At 49.6% G+C, this 17,234-nt stretch overlaps 1 protein-coding gene across 2 annotated transcripts in view; it reads right to left on the bottom strand.

Moving 5' to 3' along the window:
* Positions 1–1,163: 1,163 nt before the first annotated feature.
* RTN4R (reticulon 4 receptor) overlaps positions 1,164–17,234 on the bottom strand; it is a 79,428-nt gene continuing 63,357 nt past the window's right edge. For both annotated transcript variants that reach the window (XM_049804142.1, XM_049804141.1), the window contains exon 2: positions 1,164–3,117. In XM_049804142.1, the coding sequence (XP_049660099.1) occupies positions 1,688–3,117 (1,430 nt within the window). In that variant the 3' untranslated portion in view covers positions 1,164–1,687. The remainder of the gene's footprint in view (positions 3,118–17,234) is intronic.

Genomic DNA, 17,234 nt, shown 5'->3' with positions numbered 1-17,234 from the left:
TGCCATGGTCCCTCCCTACTCCACCTGTGGCTGTTGTGTGAAGCTGAGCACCAGTCCCACCACTGTGAACCCACCGGTGGCTGATGCAGCCTGGAGACCCTCACTCAGCCTGACTTGCACACATAGTCCTCTAGTGCACGTTCCCAGGGTACACCCATGTCTGCTCTTGCTTTTGTCTGGCCTGCACTACACGCCACCTGCATGCGACAGGCTGGTCTTGCATGCATAGACCTCAATATCTCAACAGTCTTCCTGAAGAGAGGAGCGCAGAAGAAAATGTATAGTTTGATAAGGAAAAGCAACCTCCTGGCAAACCCTCTGCACAACCCTGCCGTAACCTGGAGTACACGCAGAGTGCACGGGGCGGCTTTCTGCAGTGCAAGGAGTACACAGCCAGAACTAGGCAGGTGCTTTATGGCCCCCTGGGTGGTATGGGGGCACCCCGACATCAACGGCTTTATTTTCATGGCATCCCGAGGTCGAAGATGGGGGTCATACAGAAGTTGAAGTGACTGGCACAGCGACTCCATGAAGCACTGGTGGCACAGCCAGGAACGGGCACCAGCTCTCCAGCACAGCCAGCCCGAGCTGCAAGGCCAGGAGCTGCCTGTCTGGGGAGATACACCCTCTTTCATAAATCCAAGCTCCACTCTGAAACGGCTTGCTGGTTCATTAATTACAGAGCTGAGCCTAGTTATCTGTGCATCTCAGAAGAAAAATGGCCCTGCCTGACTTCTTGGGATTGCTTACTAATGTTCCTCTACCTGCAACCTGGAGTCCTCATCTCCGAGGTGCTGGGCTCATATTTCCTGCTGTTCTGAGCATCCTGAAATATGAATGATGTTGGGCGAATTCATGGGACAGCTTCAAAGGGAAACAGGAGCATTAGCAGAGCATGTTTCATGCAAGGAAACCCTTTGTTGGCACCACTTAAAGATTGCATAACCCTGCGGAGTATGTCTTATTTATTACTGTCGTGTTAAACGCCCAGCCTGCCTTCAGATCACGGATTACTCAACATCCTTTTAATTTTTCAGCTTTTCAGCTGGTTAGCATACCTCACCCCCTTGCAGATGACAACCATTTAGCAAAAGAAATCTTTATTTTATATTTTTTTTGTATACTTGTACACAAGTAAAATAAAATGCATATCTATATATACTGCAATCTTGTGAAGGAAAAGGTAGCATTCTTTAACAAATGCTGCCCGTAAACATGGTGTGATGGAATGAATACGGAAAAACTGCAATATTCATAAACATAGGATTAAAACAGCATCAAATTCATTACCTCTGCAAATGGGAACCTGCAATACTGTTCAGTGTGATGTCAAGTTACAAACAGATTTTAGACATTCTTTTCGGAGCATTTCTTACACTTTTTTTTTTTTTTTTTTTTCCTGTAAATAAACCGTATTTCTTTACCATCTGCTGTAGCAAAAGCTGCTTTGTGGGCAAGTGCAGTTCCGAAGACCAAAGGTATAATTCACAGGTTTCAGGACAAATAAATTATGTACATCTTGGTGTTTGTCTTTTGTGTTTTTTGTTTTTTATAAAGGCATCCAGTTAACTTTTGTGTAACAAAGCTTTCTCAGGGTGGATGGTAGTTTTGCTTTTGTTTGCAACATTTATGGAGGTCAGCAAAAGTCTAGTATTAAAGTGTCATCAACCCAGGAAAAGAGTTAATTTTAGCAGAATAACAGTAAGCTCCACACCAAGGGGGGGATCAAAAGGCTTAGGCTGAGCTGTAACGTGGAGCTGTTTCCTTGCTGGGTGAGGCGGCACTGGGCCTTTGATTTGTTCTTTTTAGAGCAGCCCTGCCTCTTTTTGGTTGGGACTGTGGAAGGTTCAATAGGCTCTAGAAATTCTGGTTTCAACTTGGTCAATGGAGGGTCTACAATGCTGGGGAAGGTCCCAAAGGGGGAATCGTTTATTTGCTTGTTGCTGCCATTTTTGGAAGGGTCCGTCTCAACGTACTTGGTTTTGGACATGTTCTCCTTGTCCTTGAGAGGGTTGTTGGAGGATGGCCGGCTGCTGTGGGAAGAAGGACCTGCCTTGCCTTTAGCTTCATAAATAAAAGACTTATCTGTTTCTGGCTGGCAGCACTTCGGGGAGCCGTCGTGGGAACCGAGAGGAGGGACCCCGGTTGGCAGTTTACCAGATCTGGTCTTAGTGCTAAAAACGCTTGTTCGTATCTGGTTGAAGGAGTCGACGCATCCTTCCAAGTCGGCGCTCTGCAGCCTTTTGAGGTCTCTCCCTGCCAAGCGGGGGGGAAGGTGGCACTCCAGCTCCGAAGACGATCCTTTAAACTGCTTAAACCAATTCCAGAGGGACCTAGCCTGGCAGTCACAGATCCACTGGTTGCCATTCAAGCGCAGGTACTGGAGGGACACCAGGGGAGCCATAGTTTCCCCCGTGAGAACGGTCAGGTTGTTGTTAAACAGATACAAGGTCATCACTTTCCCAAGGTCATGAAAAGACCGGCGGTGAACCAGGCTGACTCTGTTCTGGTGCAGAAGCAGCCGGTCGAGGTTGATGAGCCCCCGAAAGACGTTCTCCGACAAGCTCTTTATTTTGTTACCATGCAAAAACAGGTAGGTGAGGTTTGCGAGATCTATGAAGGTGTCGTCCAGCAGGTTCTGTAGATTATTATCCTGAAGGTAGAGATATTGCAAGGAGAACAACCCTCGAAAAAGCCCTGTGGAGAGCTCCAGGAGCCCACAGCGATCCAGGTGTAAGGTGTGGAGGTGAACAAGACCCCGGAAAGTGACAGGGTTGATAGATTTCAGGTTCGTGTTGTCGCTGAGATCCAACTCCTCCAGTTTGTTGAGCCCATAGAAGGCTCCGGGCTCAATGAGGCTGATGTTGTTGGAGTGGATCCAAAGAATCGTCATGTTGCGGCAGGAGGTGAAGCTGGTAGACCTCACAAGGGTTATCTTGTTGTTGTGCAAGAAGATGCGCTGGCTCTGGATGGGTATCTCAGTGGGGATTGCTGTCAGTCCTTGCTGCTGACAACTTATTGTAATCTTCGGTTCACTGTAGCATACACACGCCCCGGGGCAAGACTCCACTTCTGACTGGATGTTCAAGCAAAGCACCAAAATCAGCAGTTTGCTTCCTAAAGGATAACAAAAATAGTATGCAAATTAGCCAGGGTCATGGGAGAGCTCTTTTCTGTGCAACTAATAGATGAGCCTGAAAATCACCCTTCTAAGTGCGTTACCACTAACCACAAACTACATATGCCAGGGGAGCCAAACAATTAAAAAGCAGAATTAAAAATGCTCTACCACTCAACGCAATAGCTAAAATCAATATTCACTTGCAGCGACAAAGTTTGAGAACCTCCTCAGCCTTTCACACTTGGGAGGCCTCTGACTTTGGTGGCGAGAGTGATCATCATCATGTATTTGCATCATGGGTCCTGAATGCTCATCTAACATAAGCCCTGTTCCAAAGACCTTACCTCTGAGCAGAGGGGTTGTCTTCGGGGGGGCCATTTGTCTCTGCCACAGGCACATTTAGCACAGTTCAGCCTATGGGAAAGCATCTGCCCAGCCACGGCCGATGCCTGCAGCCACGGGGTTGTACCAGGCAACTCTGCGTCCCATTGCAGCAGTGCCACCAGCTCCTTGCTTTCTGGGATCATTGGACAACTCTCCAAAACAAGCGGGTGTCCCCAGATTGCACTCAAAATGTAAGACGAGATGTGGCTTTTGTGACTTGCCATGAACAATTTCAGACTGATTTGGTCTTCCCGTAGGAAATAACTGTGAGGGATTCCCAGAATAACTTACAGGTCAGACCTGCCTGTAGAGGTCTCAGGGCCAAGAGCATCCTTTCCTTCTCTCGGTCAAACCTTTACACCACATATTCTTGCTTCCCTTCCTCTCTCCCCTTTTTTCCCTTTGAATCTGTGCAGTCACCAAGGAAGAGGAGAAAACAGCACATTTTTCCATAGAGAGCAGATGGGCAGGGATGGGCAGAGGCTCTGCATCTTCTGAAAGCGGACCTGGGAAGGAGGGTTAGTGTGAACCTCCAGCTGAGAGACCTGCAGAGATACCCGCTGTTCCCTACCCATGGTGGGGAAGGCGGGGAAAAGAGGCAGTTGCAGCAGTGTTTTCCCAGCAATTAGCAGCAAGTAATTAGATTGCTTCCTCTAAACCACATACGAGAGCTAAAATGAATGGGCAGCAACTGTAGCAGCAGGAGGCTCTGTTTGTGAAATACCACGTGCGAGCAGGGACACGTGTGTCTCCTTCCCAGCTCATCACAGCACCTCTGGCAAAAAGACACGTTCCTCCCCATCGCTGGGGATCGCCAGCCCAGGGACGACAGCAGCTTTCCCTCTTCACTGTTGTGGGAAGTTTTTTCTTCCTTGAAAGACTGCAAATATTGTTCAGGCACATTGATGCCTCATTACACCTTAAGGTAAAATAGCAGAGTTCAAAAAGTCAGGCCGAAAAGGACAACGATGCAGAATGGGATAAACTGGGGAGACTAGAGAGCGCCTGGTCGCATCCAGCCACGCGTGCAGCGTGCTGGCTCCAACAGGGCCAAATCCTGGAGACAGCGGCTGCATCTCGCAGAAAAGGCTGAAAGGCAGTCATGTTGCTAATGAAATCACATAATCTCTGCATCGAAGTAGCAACTTCAAACCCCAACGATAAAGGATTAAATCATACAGAAATCTCACCAAACTGTTTACTGAAGCAATAACAAACGTATCGGAGAAGCCAAGGTGGGAAAGTTGCTTTTCTGCAATAACAGGCTGGGATCCCAGGCCTGAGTTTCAGTCTAGTCAAAATAATTCACCGTGTGCAGCTAATAAATCTGTGGTGATCCAACAGTCCAATATAGGCGGGAGACTCCTATATATCATAGTCCACATGGGAGAAAAAATAAAAGCTCAGCATGCAGAGATAATTTGAGCCTGATATTATTAGCTGCTGAGCATCCCTGGAAGGCAGTGTGTTGAGTGCAGTATTATGACACATTCTGGCTGGCTTGTCATGTTTTGACATATCACGTCCCATTGTATGGAGCAAAGTAACACGAGACAAGAGAAATCCCTTGCTGGAGACATGTCACACCAAGAGGAGCCTCCTGGGAAATTAAAACAAAGGCTGGCAACTCTCTGACCAGCACAATTCCTCACCAGGTGATAATGAAAACCTGTAGCCAGAGAAATAGGACTTCCTGGAGCCTCTTTCTTTAGTTTTGTGATTCAGATGATGGGGGCCGGGGTGGCTCTGGAGCAACAGGATTCACCTCTCCACTCAATACCACCCACCCGCTGCAGCAAACCAGCGCTCGGACTGCAGACACCGCTGCAGGCTCCCAGCTGCTCCTCTCCGCCTTGGCAATACTGCAGGGGCTACAGCCTACTCAGGGAAAATCCAACCACAACCCAGATGCATCCCACATGCCTTATAAATATGTGACACGCTCACAGCAGAGTGAATGCAAAGATCCATTCCTATGGGAGACGAATCACAATGACAACACTCCTGTTCAAGCTCCAGCCAGGGGAGCCAAGTGCATAATAAATATATGTATACATGGGGGGAGAAAGAGAGAACATGAAGCAGCCGGCAGAGAACAAGCCACGCATATGAATGCCACCCTGCCCCGTGCCACCCTCTCCTGACAGCCAGGCTTCTGCACCCTCTGGATCACTTGTGCATTGAGCGTGGACCACCAGCCCTTTCCTACGGAGAGAGCTGCTGGGGCCAGGCAGCAAGTCCCCGTCCCAGCTTTTGGGTGCACGCAAGGCTGGGAGCACGCTACGGCTTCTCCCCAGCACAGAGGAGCAGAAGGGAAGGGGCAAATCCCGCTCCCCTCTGAACCACGGCTTTTCTTCTCCTGCTGCCGATGCCTCTGAGGCTGCCGGGAGCTGTGAGTCAGTGGCACTGATAGCCGGCTGCCAGTGGAGCAGCATAGGGAAATTAATTACAGGCAGGGCTAGCCTGTGTGCTTTAATTAGGGACCTGGTGTTCATGAGCTGCTCGGATTAGCTCCTTCCACCGGAGACAGTTACTGTCAATCATCCCCCGAAGCTTTTTTCCAGTTAGTTTCCCGCCGCGCAGCTCAGCCACGTCCTGACCGATCCATGACAAGCTCAGCACCCAGCAGTTGTCAGAGGCTCCCTGGCCGGCGCAGGGCCACAGACAGCCTTGGGAAGCCAAGGTGACCCTCTTTTCCCAAGCCAGACTGGGGTGTGCTGTGGCAGAGACCGGAGGGACCGTGCCTTGGACCTCCCCTGCTCCTCCAAGGGGCTTCTCCATCACTGGTGTTCAACCAGGAGCTGCGCCTTGTGCTCGGTGTGTCCCAGACCACAGTGGCCACCAAGTGCCGTGAACCAGCCAGACCTTGCGCCAGGATAGTTTCATCTGTCCGATTCCAGGCAAATATTACCTTGCTTTTTTTCTGACCAGGTGCCAAGTGACCGCTTTAGGACAGGGATGAGCACAAGGCAGGGTCCTGGGACAGGAAGGTTGCCAAGACCTGGCATCAAGGCACATTAACACAAATGCACAGTTTTAGGACAGTTTGAAGCACAGCAGAGCTTGTTCCTGTCTGCCTGGAATATACTCTCATATTTTCAGGTAATCTCTTGCTCTAGACCAAGCCCTGCAAGATCGAGACAGGCCAACAGTATCACTGCCCTGTGCCCTTGGGGCTGGAGCCCATCAGCTGGAAACAGGCACCTGTTTTGGGGCCCGATATCATGACTCAAAGCACAGACCCAAGTCCCTTTACGCTGAACCAAGCACCGCAGCATGGCGTGGAGCATCACCTCACTGAGCCTCGTGCTCTAGCACAGAGCTGGGGCCATGACGCAGGGGAAGGAGCTGGAGCGCTGATCCGGGCACTGTACTGCAGAGGTGTCTGCAGCAACTGGGCACCCCAGTGCCCATCAGCTGGGCACCCTGGCACAAAACCAGGCGCTCCACCTTCTTCTGTTCTCCTCCCCACCTCCCCTTGTTCCTCCCCCTTCTTGATGACCTCCTCCTTTCCAACCACCATGTCCCAGGACTTGTCCAGCTGAGGGCAAGGCAGCACCCAGGCAAAACAGAGAGGCTGGGATACATCCTGGCCGTGCCCAGAGCCTGTACACTGTCCTGTACACCACGCTGCAGCTTGATTCCCTTGGCACAAAGCAGAGGGGAAGGATGAAGACCTTCAGGGGCTGGCCGGGCAAAGGTCACGCAGACACAGCTTGGAATTTGCCAGGAATAGTGTGAGTGTCGTGGGCTTCTGCTCCTCTTGGGAGGCACCAAGTATCCATGATGCTGAGGGGTCCCAGGGGGTGCTGCCCTGAGCAGAAAGGTCAAAGCCCAAAGCCCTAGTTCGGGGCAGATGACAAGAATCCAGAGGACCTGGGCAGAAAGAGCCCAGCTACTCTGCAGCCTGGCTGGCACGGGCAAATGCCATCGTTTGTTTTCTTGGAGCTCTAGGTTCAGCTCTGGCTTTGGGCTCCTTCCTTTTCCAGCAAACACATACCCTGCCCTTAGGCCAGAAGTACAGGAGAAATTCACTGGTGCCACAGGCAGGAGGGAGGTCAGAAGGTCCACTGCGTGCCTGTTCCCAGAAACACATGCCAAGCCCAGCTCCCAGTGGGGAACTACAGCATCCTTCCCTCGACCTGCCAGATAAATCCAACCGGAGTTCTGCGTACGCAGTGTGCTCCCACCACTGCCGACTGACTGACACCGGACCCTCAACCACCACCTGCTGGACTCTTCCACCTTCAGGACTCAACCTTAGTGCCCATCCCTGAGAAAAAGGGTCTTGGTGTGACATCCATTCCCTCATCTCTGAGACAAGAAGCCACTCCTACCCCTTCCAGAATATGATTAAAACTTAACTGGATAGTTCCAGTCAAAAGCAAAAGATGAAAGAAAATCCAGTACCTGGAACCTTCAGTCCCTCCAAGACGTTGGCTTTGAGTTTAGCATTTGTTCCTCCAGAGCTTTCTTAAAAGCCAGAAACCTCCTTCAGTCAAACTGCCGCACTTCCCCTTTGCCATCTCAGAAGTGTTATGACTCATGGAACTGGGAAGCAATTAAAGTGGGTCCATTATCTGTCTTTCCGCTAGTCCCCTGTGCGATCGCGTTGTCAAACATGGCAATTAGAAAGAAAAGGCTCCGGGGGCCTCTAATAGATGCTTTGCAAACTTTTTAAGAGGCCAAAGCAAAATGCAATTTTCTGCAGTTTGCAGAGCCGTGGCCTTTCTCTGCCGCTCTGCACTTGTCTCTATTGATTTGGAGATATTATAATGCGGCTTTCCTACAGCGGAGGGTCAATAATCATTTGAATTCTCTCCTGGTCGGACATAAAGGGAGTACTTTACAATACAAAGCCTTTTGCTGATGCACACAGCATTTTGCCTTTGTTTATAGTACGGAGACACTATAGCCGCTTAATTCCCTGTTCTGAACAGATATTGTTTGAAATTCAGCACATCGCTTTGAAAGACACTCTGCAAAGCAGCTTTGGCGTCTCCTGCTTTGTCCTGTGGCCAAAGGTGGGGTCTATGCGTGTGAGTGTGTGTGTGCCAAAAGGAAGAGGGCAGCACTTTTACGCATTTCAAGTCAAAGGCGAATTGAGAGGTTTATGAGGAAGGAGAATCGGTTTGGACTAGTCTCACCCCAGGCTGGAGTTTCCCTCCCTTCTGCCTCCTCCCTCCCTCCCTCCGCTGCGGAGAGGTAGGCTGGTTCGTGACGGTGCAGCTGGAGCGGCTTCAGGGTGAGAAGGAGAGGAGCGATGCTGTGCCACCACACCAGCACCTGGGAGAAGCAACCGGTGTCCCAGCCCTGGGGAACTGAGGACCTGGAGCAGGTACGAACAGACCAGGTCCAGCACACGGGTGCCCACTGCCCTGCCAGCATCCTCAGGCAGCTGCCTGGCAGCCAGCTGCAGCAGAAAATTCTGGGGCTGCTGCAAGTCCTGCGCCGTATCTGCAGCTCCGCGGGGATGCGAGGGTGTCAGGCAGCCCTCTCGAGGTGAACAGTCAGTGGGGACATGGGGAACGCAGCTCCGTGTCTGCTCTGGGGCGCTGAATTGCTCTCCAGGCTCGGCTGACTGGGTCAGCTCCATCTCCGTGTGCCGGAGCTCAGAGTCCCAGCTCACACCAAAACACCCGTGCCCTGTTCCGGTGCCGAATCCCAGCTGCCTAAAAATAGGCGGCTAATTACCTTTCAGACACCCTTGAGGGTCTGAGATGCCAACACGCCTGCTGGCAGATTTGACGCAGCTCCTCTAGTAGACCTGTGCTCTTCCAGCCGCTGGAGCTGGGTCTGATATAAATGGCAGCAGGCAGCGATGTTTAGGCACCTGAACGCCACCCCTAACTTCTATAGGTACAGTCTCTGATCCCACATGCCCTGGGACTGCGTCCAGATCCATTAACCTTTGGGGCCGTAGTGCTCTTCGTTCCCTTTGGCAGTACAGGCTCAGTCCTGCTCTTTGGTATATCCAGCCTCTACCCTGAACAAGACAGGATTTCAGCAGAAAAAATACCATGCGTGGTCAGAAATGAAAGGTCATTTCCATAATGCATCCAGGCAGGGGATGGAGGCAATAGATGTGCCATTTCCTAACTTCTAGGTGTTCATCTTTTCCACCTAAATCATACTCCCTTAATGTGATTTTTGGACTTAATATTGCAGGGATATTTTTAAGGGAAGAAGGTAAAAGCGAGTTATATCATGTGCAATTCTTAGAATCCATCCCCACAAATCTCCAGAGGGGTTTGAATGCTGATTCTTCAGCACTGCTTAGGGCTGAGCTACACGACTCATTACGTGAGCTGAGTGCAGCACAAACCTTAACCAGGGCAGCTCCATCCGTTCGGAGGTGTGTGCCCAAGCAGCTCCCGGACGGCGGTGCTCCCCGTCCCTGCCAGGGGCTCTTCAGCGCTCCCAGCATTTTGGCAGCAGCGTCAGTTTAGCCTAACAACATTTGGGCAGGGTTATACTTCTGGTGGTTTGCCAGCATTTCCCTCAGCAACATCAGGGAGAGAAAGAAAAAGGTGATAGTTAACAGTATATTTCAGCCAATTTGAATACGAATTTGATGAGGAGCAAAAAAAAACCCACCACCAACCAGTCTCTTCTCTAGCCAGAGGGTTTTCCTCCTGCTGAATTTCAAAGGCTTGCTGCAAGCCACAGAGGTGTGAAAGAGTCTCAAAGAAAAGGTCACCAGAAACCTTCACAGGGGAAAATATCAAGGGATTTAAATACAGGAGTCATTAGGTCCCTGTATAACAATAACACTAATATAAATTATTATAGCCTAGTAATGCCCCATGAGGCCACGAAATGAGAAAGAGAAAAGCCCTCGGTGTAATACAAGAACGTGAGAAGAGCTGCACAGAGTCAGACAAGAGCCCATTTGGGCTGGTCTGACACAGTGGTCAGGAGCAGATGCAGACGGAAAGGCAATACTAAATGGTGTGAGCACTGCCCTGGCATCTTCTCCAAGCCCCATGCAAACAGTGTCCCAGGGCCTGCCTGAGGCAGAATTTCCCCGTCTCCTCAACAGACTACGAAAACCTTCCTTCCAGTCTCTCAGGTTTTCTCCAAGCCCTAGGTCATTGTATGAATGCTGGTCCAGACATTTTTGCTGTACATCTCTGCATCTTTTCCAGGTCCTCTTCACCGTAGGGGTGGGAGGACGATACTTGGGATGCAACTGCACCATGGACTTACGCAGAGGTTTAGCTGTCCTGCTCTGTCCCTTACAGCTCCTGCACTCTGCCTGCCATCGTTCAGCATCAAGCTGAGCTTTGCAGAGAGCCCTCCACAAAGTCCCCAAGATCACTTTGCTGAGTGGCAATAGCTCATTTAGAGCCCATCATTGTGTTTGTTTAGGTAAGGGTCTGGGCTGTTTGCCAGTGTACATTACTTTGTATTTATAAATGCTGAATTGCATCTGCCATCTAGTCTGTGGTTATGAATTTTACCGTGAAACCCCTTGCTGCAACAAATCATGTGCCCAAATATCCACTTTCCTTCAAGCAGAAATATTATCATGGTTCACAGTTGTGCCCAAATCTTAAAATGTAAGCTGGCTGTAAGCAGTGACATCCTCCTGATCCAGCAGCCAGCTGCAGCAGTAGTTCACAGAAATAAGGACTTGGTAATCCCTACCTATCAACACAGGTTAAAGATGTTCCTTAAAATGGTTTACATAAAAAGAGGAATAAACTTTGCTGGCATCTTTGAGATGAGGTTATTCTCTCAGGCATTAAAAAGCTGACCTAGTTATCACTGTTTCCTATGGATAGGCATAGGAAAACCCTATGGATATCCTAGGCCATGCTTCAACGAGTGCTCTTGCCAGCTCTGTGCTCTGCCATCTCACCTGGTGGGACTGAGTCTCTGCCAATTCTATCAGCAGAGGCAGAATTTTCTGCTGTTCTCGTGTAAGATGTAATAAATCTGCGTGTTTTCCATCTGTCCTGTTTCCAACTATCTATCGCATATCTGGAAGGGAAAAGCTTATGACCTTTTAAAGGGAAAAGCTTATGACTTTAAAGTAAAAACATGGAGAATTCCTATAGAAAAGGCCTCCTATGTGGGTTTATACCATTCAGTCCCGGGCCTGATACCATTCAACCCTGGTCCTTCCCATGCAGATAGGTCAGGTCCCAGCTGCTGCTGGCCCATCCAAACTCTCCCAGTATTCCCTTTTTCTTCCTCTGGTTTCCCCAGTGTAGGCAGAAGTGTGCCCCCTTTCAGGATGTGATCATGTATGGCAGCTTAACACTGGAATAACCACGGCCGTGTTCAGCTCTCCTAAAGACATAATGCAAAGTCTTGGCATTGCCTTGCTCCTGGCCCTCTCTAGTGTCCCCTCCACCAGTGTGACACCACCAAGGTCCCTGCACCACGGCCTCCCCCAGGCCAATCTCAGCATCAGCCTTTGTACTCAGTAGAGCGGATGGGATTTGTAGGGATCTGGCTCCGAGCAGGTGAGTTTGACATGATACCGTGCCAGTTACCAAATACAACGGCAATAGCTCGAGGAGAAGCAAAAATCTCATGCGGATATCCAATGCAGGGGACAGTCCATGACAAAGGCAGAAGTCCAAGGCAAATATCTGATGTGGAAGTCAGATGAGAGGTAAGAGGTCTGGGCAGAAAATGGCCGGTGCCCAAAGGGAAGGTGAAAGCGCATGGCCTGGAAGAAGCATTTGGGGCACCGTGGGAAAAATGAGCATGAAGGAGGCAAATGGAAGAGGATGGGCAGGAAGGCTGTGGGCTTGCTGCAGGAGAGCCAGCAGAACAAAGATAGAAAGACAGCCGTGAGAGCCTGGAGGCACAAGCTGAACTCTCCAAGTCTACCTGTCATGAACTCATCTTGGACCACCACCCTGGATAACTGCTGTGATCCTAATCCACTACACACAGCTGCCATGGTGCCCTGACTGCAGAGCTGAGCTTGGCCAGACTGAGCCCAGTGAGCCAAAGAGTAAGTGGGCTCCTTCCTGACAACCTGGGAGAAATGTCACCTCTGCGTTCTTTTCCGAGTCGCGGGCACCAACGGCCATGGCAGTATCATAGTTATCCCTGCCACGCTGCCTTTTGCAAAGCGTCGTATGACCGAAATCCAGACCCAGCCCAGTAAAAATCCTAGCAGATCCCAGCTTGCCTAAGAAAGCAGACCAAACCAAGCTGTGATCGGTCCCCAGCACAGTGGGTGAGGGCATCATAAGTGGTCACGATCCTCATTTCCATCTTATCCAGATGGGACGCACCCAGCACATTGCATGAACAGGATCATCTATGATATAGCCACCATTCAATCCTCATACTGTGAAGAATGAAGTGAGAAAATATGCATTGTGAATCACAACTACCTCCTACAGAAGTTAGTATTATCTGTGCCATATTTGTAAAAAATCAGGGACAAACAGGAGTCCAAAGGAAGTAAACTCTGCTTCCTGAGATGACTTAGCTCTCCCATGGAGCCCAAAGCGTCTCAGGAATGCTTCAAAACATTATTACTAAGAAGCAGAGTTTCCTGCGTATCCGAACCTGGCACTGGTGAAGGCACTGTGTGCGAGTGACTCACAGACAGGAGAGGTAAAGCTCCAGATGGCATTTACACCTGCTCTCCCCCAGCCATCTGGGACTGCACCCCCCCGGCAGCTGCAAAGCCTACCCCCACATCTTCAGCCAGCGCTGGAACTGCCCCATTGCACTAGGCAGCATTTTTCTCGGTTCTCCTCTAAAACGGCACTTCGCTCCGCTTTTGCTTACAGACCCAGCATCTGCAGATAAAGTGGCATGGAGGAGTGAGGTCTAGGAAAGAGCCTGGAAGGAAAAGTTGCTCCAGAAATTTCCCACAACCTCGGTTTGGTCGTCGGCGTGGACGTGGACGACCCTTGCAGCTGAAGAAACAGCTCGGGAGCCAATGCCCCAGGCAACACAACGGGACAGGGAGAAGGAGGGCATTTTAATTTCAACTTTGGACGCAACCACTTTTGCAAAGAACAGCTAGGACTGAACACATGAGAGCAGCCACAGGTGACCGCAGTTCGTACTTCTCTGCCCTGCTCACAACCCGATGCTCTCCTTGCCGAGCCTGGATGACCAGAGCTCTCCCCCCCCGCCGTGAGCTGCGCAGAGTGGAGTAGCAGAGCCATGCAATGAGCTGTAAGGGCTCTACCCCGGAGCTGCCTTACGGCGAGCTCTGTGGTCCAGACAAGGGCATTTCTCAGTATTCCCTGGACGCCTGGCCCCTCCGTCCAGGCGGTGGGAGCGGAGCCCAGCCTGGCCGTGCTCCCCCTCTGCCTCCGTCCCCCGTCTCTCCTGGCATCCCTCCCAGCTCCCTGGCACGCACCCCGCTACGTTCACAGGGCTCATTCTTTCTTTCCCAGATAAAAGCTGGGACTGATTTTTAATAAGTGTGCAAATGCAACCGCCGCTGTCTTTATCGGGTGCCGGCTTTGTCTCCTGCGCCGTTTCAGCATTAGACATGCTTGCCTGCCCTTCTGCAGCTCTCTCATCCACTCTCGCCAGATAAGAAACACAACACCCACAACTCTATAAACATATTTCTCTGAGAGGCGCAGATTCTATGAAGCCGAGCTAAACAAGAATACAATAGGACGCTAATGATACACCTTTCTGTTTGTGTGGAAGTCGGGAAGCGAGCGATGGGGAAAGGATCCCAGCCTGCAGCCGAGGCAAGGCTCGAGCCTGGCTGAAGGCAGCAGTGCCTAGGCGCCCGGCTGAGCTGCCCACATCTCTTACAACAGGTATCCACCCCGAGTTCAGAGAGCCCGGCGTATACCACCAGGAATTTGCGCCGGATTCCCATGCCGAAAGCCCCCCGTTCAACTTCCAGCCTTTGGGTCTCATTACAGCTACAGTGGATTACAGCAGCTGCCTGCTTTTTAATCAAGGTGGATAAAACCTCTCTATTCAGACTTCGGCTCCCCCTCTTTATCCAGAGATCATGTTCATCCATTTCACCACTACAGGGCATTAAATGTTCATAATCACCTGTTACCCAATATGGCCCTTAAATCAATTTTAGAGTCGCTGCCCTCGAGCAGGCAGTCTCCCAGCCTGACGGAGTGGCCTACATTCTGCGCTCCGAGATGGATGACCGAGCATTTAGCTGTATTAAAATTCATGTTGTTTCACTGTTGCCAGTCTACCAAGCAATTGCAATTGCTCTGCATTAGAGACTTGCCTTCATCATTATTTATCATGGCAAAATTTGAGTCAGCTGCAAACTTTACGGCCAACTAATTTATATGTATTTTCCGGATCATTCATGAAAATAGTGAAATATACCGAGGTGAAAGATGAATCCTGCAAAGCTACCGTGCAAGCAGCTTGTTCGGCAATGATCCTCCGACAACAATCGCATTTTGAGAGCTTTTAGCTGCCTGTTTCTTAATCCATTTAATAACTGTCCATTGATCCAGCAGAGAGTATATTTTTGACCAAGTAAGACAAGTGCCTGACATAAGTCTAAATATATTATGAAAATCCAGATACGTGAGCGGAGACTGTTTTTTGCTTTGTCCACATCTAATATGCCACGACATTAGTCCATGCCTGGGGCTTGTTGGCATTGTGGCAATATGATTAATAAAAAATAGTGACAGCAATACCTTTAAAAACAATATAAGAAAAAAATTAAGAACTTGACTGGGTTTAAGAATACTTTCTGGAAAATCTACCGGAAATCAAATCTGGAAATTAATGGTATATCTACGTCTTTGATCTTTAGCTACGTTAACATTGCTGCTTTCTCCCGCAGCACTCAGATCGAACCGAAGAGCCTCTCCTTACCGCCTGGGCTTTCCCACTTGCTGCTTTAAACCAGTGGTGGGCACCGGCCTTCCCTGCCTCTGGGACTCCCCTGGTTTTCTGATATTTATAAGGAATTAGTACTGGGACCCCGTCAGCCAATTTTGACAGCGCTCCCATGCACACTCCTTAGGAAGAGGCTTGCACATCCATCCACGGCTGGATTACCGTCACTCTCCATAAACCACTCCTGATGGATGGTGTCTCACCTCAGCTGGGCATCCCTCTCCAGAGATGCTACTTCACAGCCTCCACAGGCGAGGTGCTTAAGCACGCAGGATCATTTCAGAGAAAATAAAAGATTTCCTTAGCACTGACTCTTTGAGACTTGTTTTTTCTCCAGCACCAGGTATTTATGTCACTCCACCACTGCCCTGTCAAACCAACAACCTTTCTTTACTCTTCCACAGCGGGCGAGGCAGGCATTGCTGTCCCACTGCCGGCCTCGTCTGAGAAAGGGATGCTGTCGCAACACATTTTGCTTCAGCCCCTGAAGCATATTACTTAATTAAAAGAATCAAACCATGAAGCTTATTGAAGGCAATCTTCATCCTATAGCCAGGACCTGCAAATCTCCACGGGGACACAGACTTCACACCCTGCAGTTCAGTCACTCCATGCAGAGCAGTTTTAGTGCAGCAGGACTAATTTCCCCTAATACTAAGTGGCTATTAATATTTCATGATACTAAGTGAACTTTTTTTCCATTTCATTTGCCATCTTTATTTGTTTAATTCACCTCCTTCAGCACTGAGAGGGAGACCAAGGACCAACTGTCGATGTGGGGGAAATATGAATCATATCATCAAAGGAATTAACTGAAGTGAAAAAAGGAAGAAATTGGTCACATTGTGAATAGAAATTACATCAGAATCACAAAAATGCACCTGGGAAGCTCAATCCTGCAATAACATCAGGCACCAAAATGGCACCCGACAGGAAATATATACATTTACAAGCAAAATATCCCATCTCTTACAGCCTGCAAAAAGCTCATCCCAGCATATTCACTGTTACTTTTTTCAGTGTTTCTCACACTTGATGCAAGCCAAGGAAAAAGAAGAGTAAATCTTGTGGATTTGAAGACAGAAAAAAATGACTCCTCATTTTCCCCTGCGCTCTTTTCCCTGCCAAAGTGGAAGCAAACTCTCCTCTCTCTGGGGAAATAGCTTGTGCAACTTCTGACAGGAGCAAGGACAAGGAAAGCAAACCCTGCTGGTTCCGACGGGTGCTATTGCCGTGGTTTAACCCCAGCCAGCAACGAAGCACCACGCAGCCGCTCCCTCGCTCCCCCCCAACCCAGTGGGATGGGGGAGAGAATCGGAAGGAAAGAGGATAAACCCACGGGTTGAGATAAGAACAGTTCAATAGAACAGAAAGGAAGAAACCAATAGTGATAGTAATAACAATAATAAAATGACAATAATAATGGTAAAAGGATTGGAATATACAAAACAAGTGATGCACGGTGCAACTGCTCACCACTCACCGACTGATGCCCAGTTAGTTCCCGAGCAACGATCCTCCCCCAGCCAGCTCCCCCCCAGTTTATATGCTGGACATGACATCACACGGTATGGAATACCCCTTGGCCAGTCTGGGTCAGGTGCCCTGGCTGTGTCCCCTCCCAACTTCTTGTGCCCCTCCAGCCTTCTCGCTGGCTGGGCATGAGAAGCTGAAAAATCCTTGACTTAGTCTAAACACTGCTTAGCGACAACTGAAAACATCAGTGTGTTATATCAACATTCTTCTCATGCTGAACCCAAAACAAAACACTACACCAGCTACTAGGAAGAAAATTAACTCTATCCCAGCTGAAACCAGGACAGCTATCCAGACAATGAGTTTCAAAGAAGTGTGCTTTGTGCCAGCCTTGGCATACAAACCCCTTCAGTAC

Source organism: Accipiter gentilis, chromosome 7, assembly GCF_929443795.1.
Source record: "Accipiter gentilis chromosome 7, bAccGen1.1, whole genome shotgun sequence".
Classification (NCBI taxonomy): Eukaryota; Metazoa; Chordata; class Aves; order Accipitriformes; family Accipitridae; genus Astur; species Astur gentilis.
This window is presented reverse-complemented; position numbering and strand designations above follow the sequence as displayed.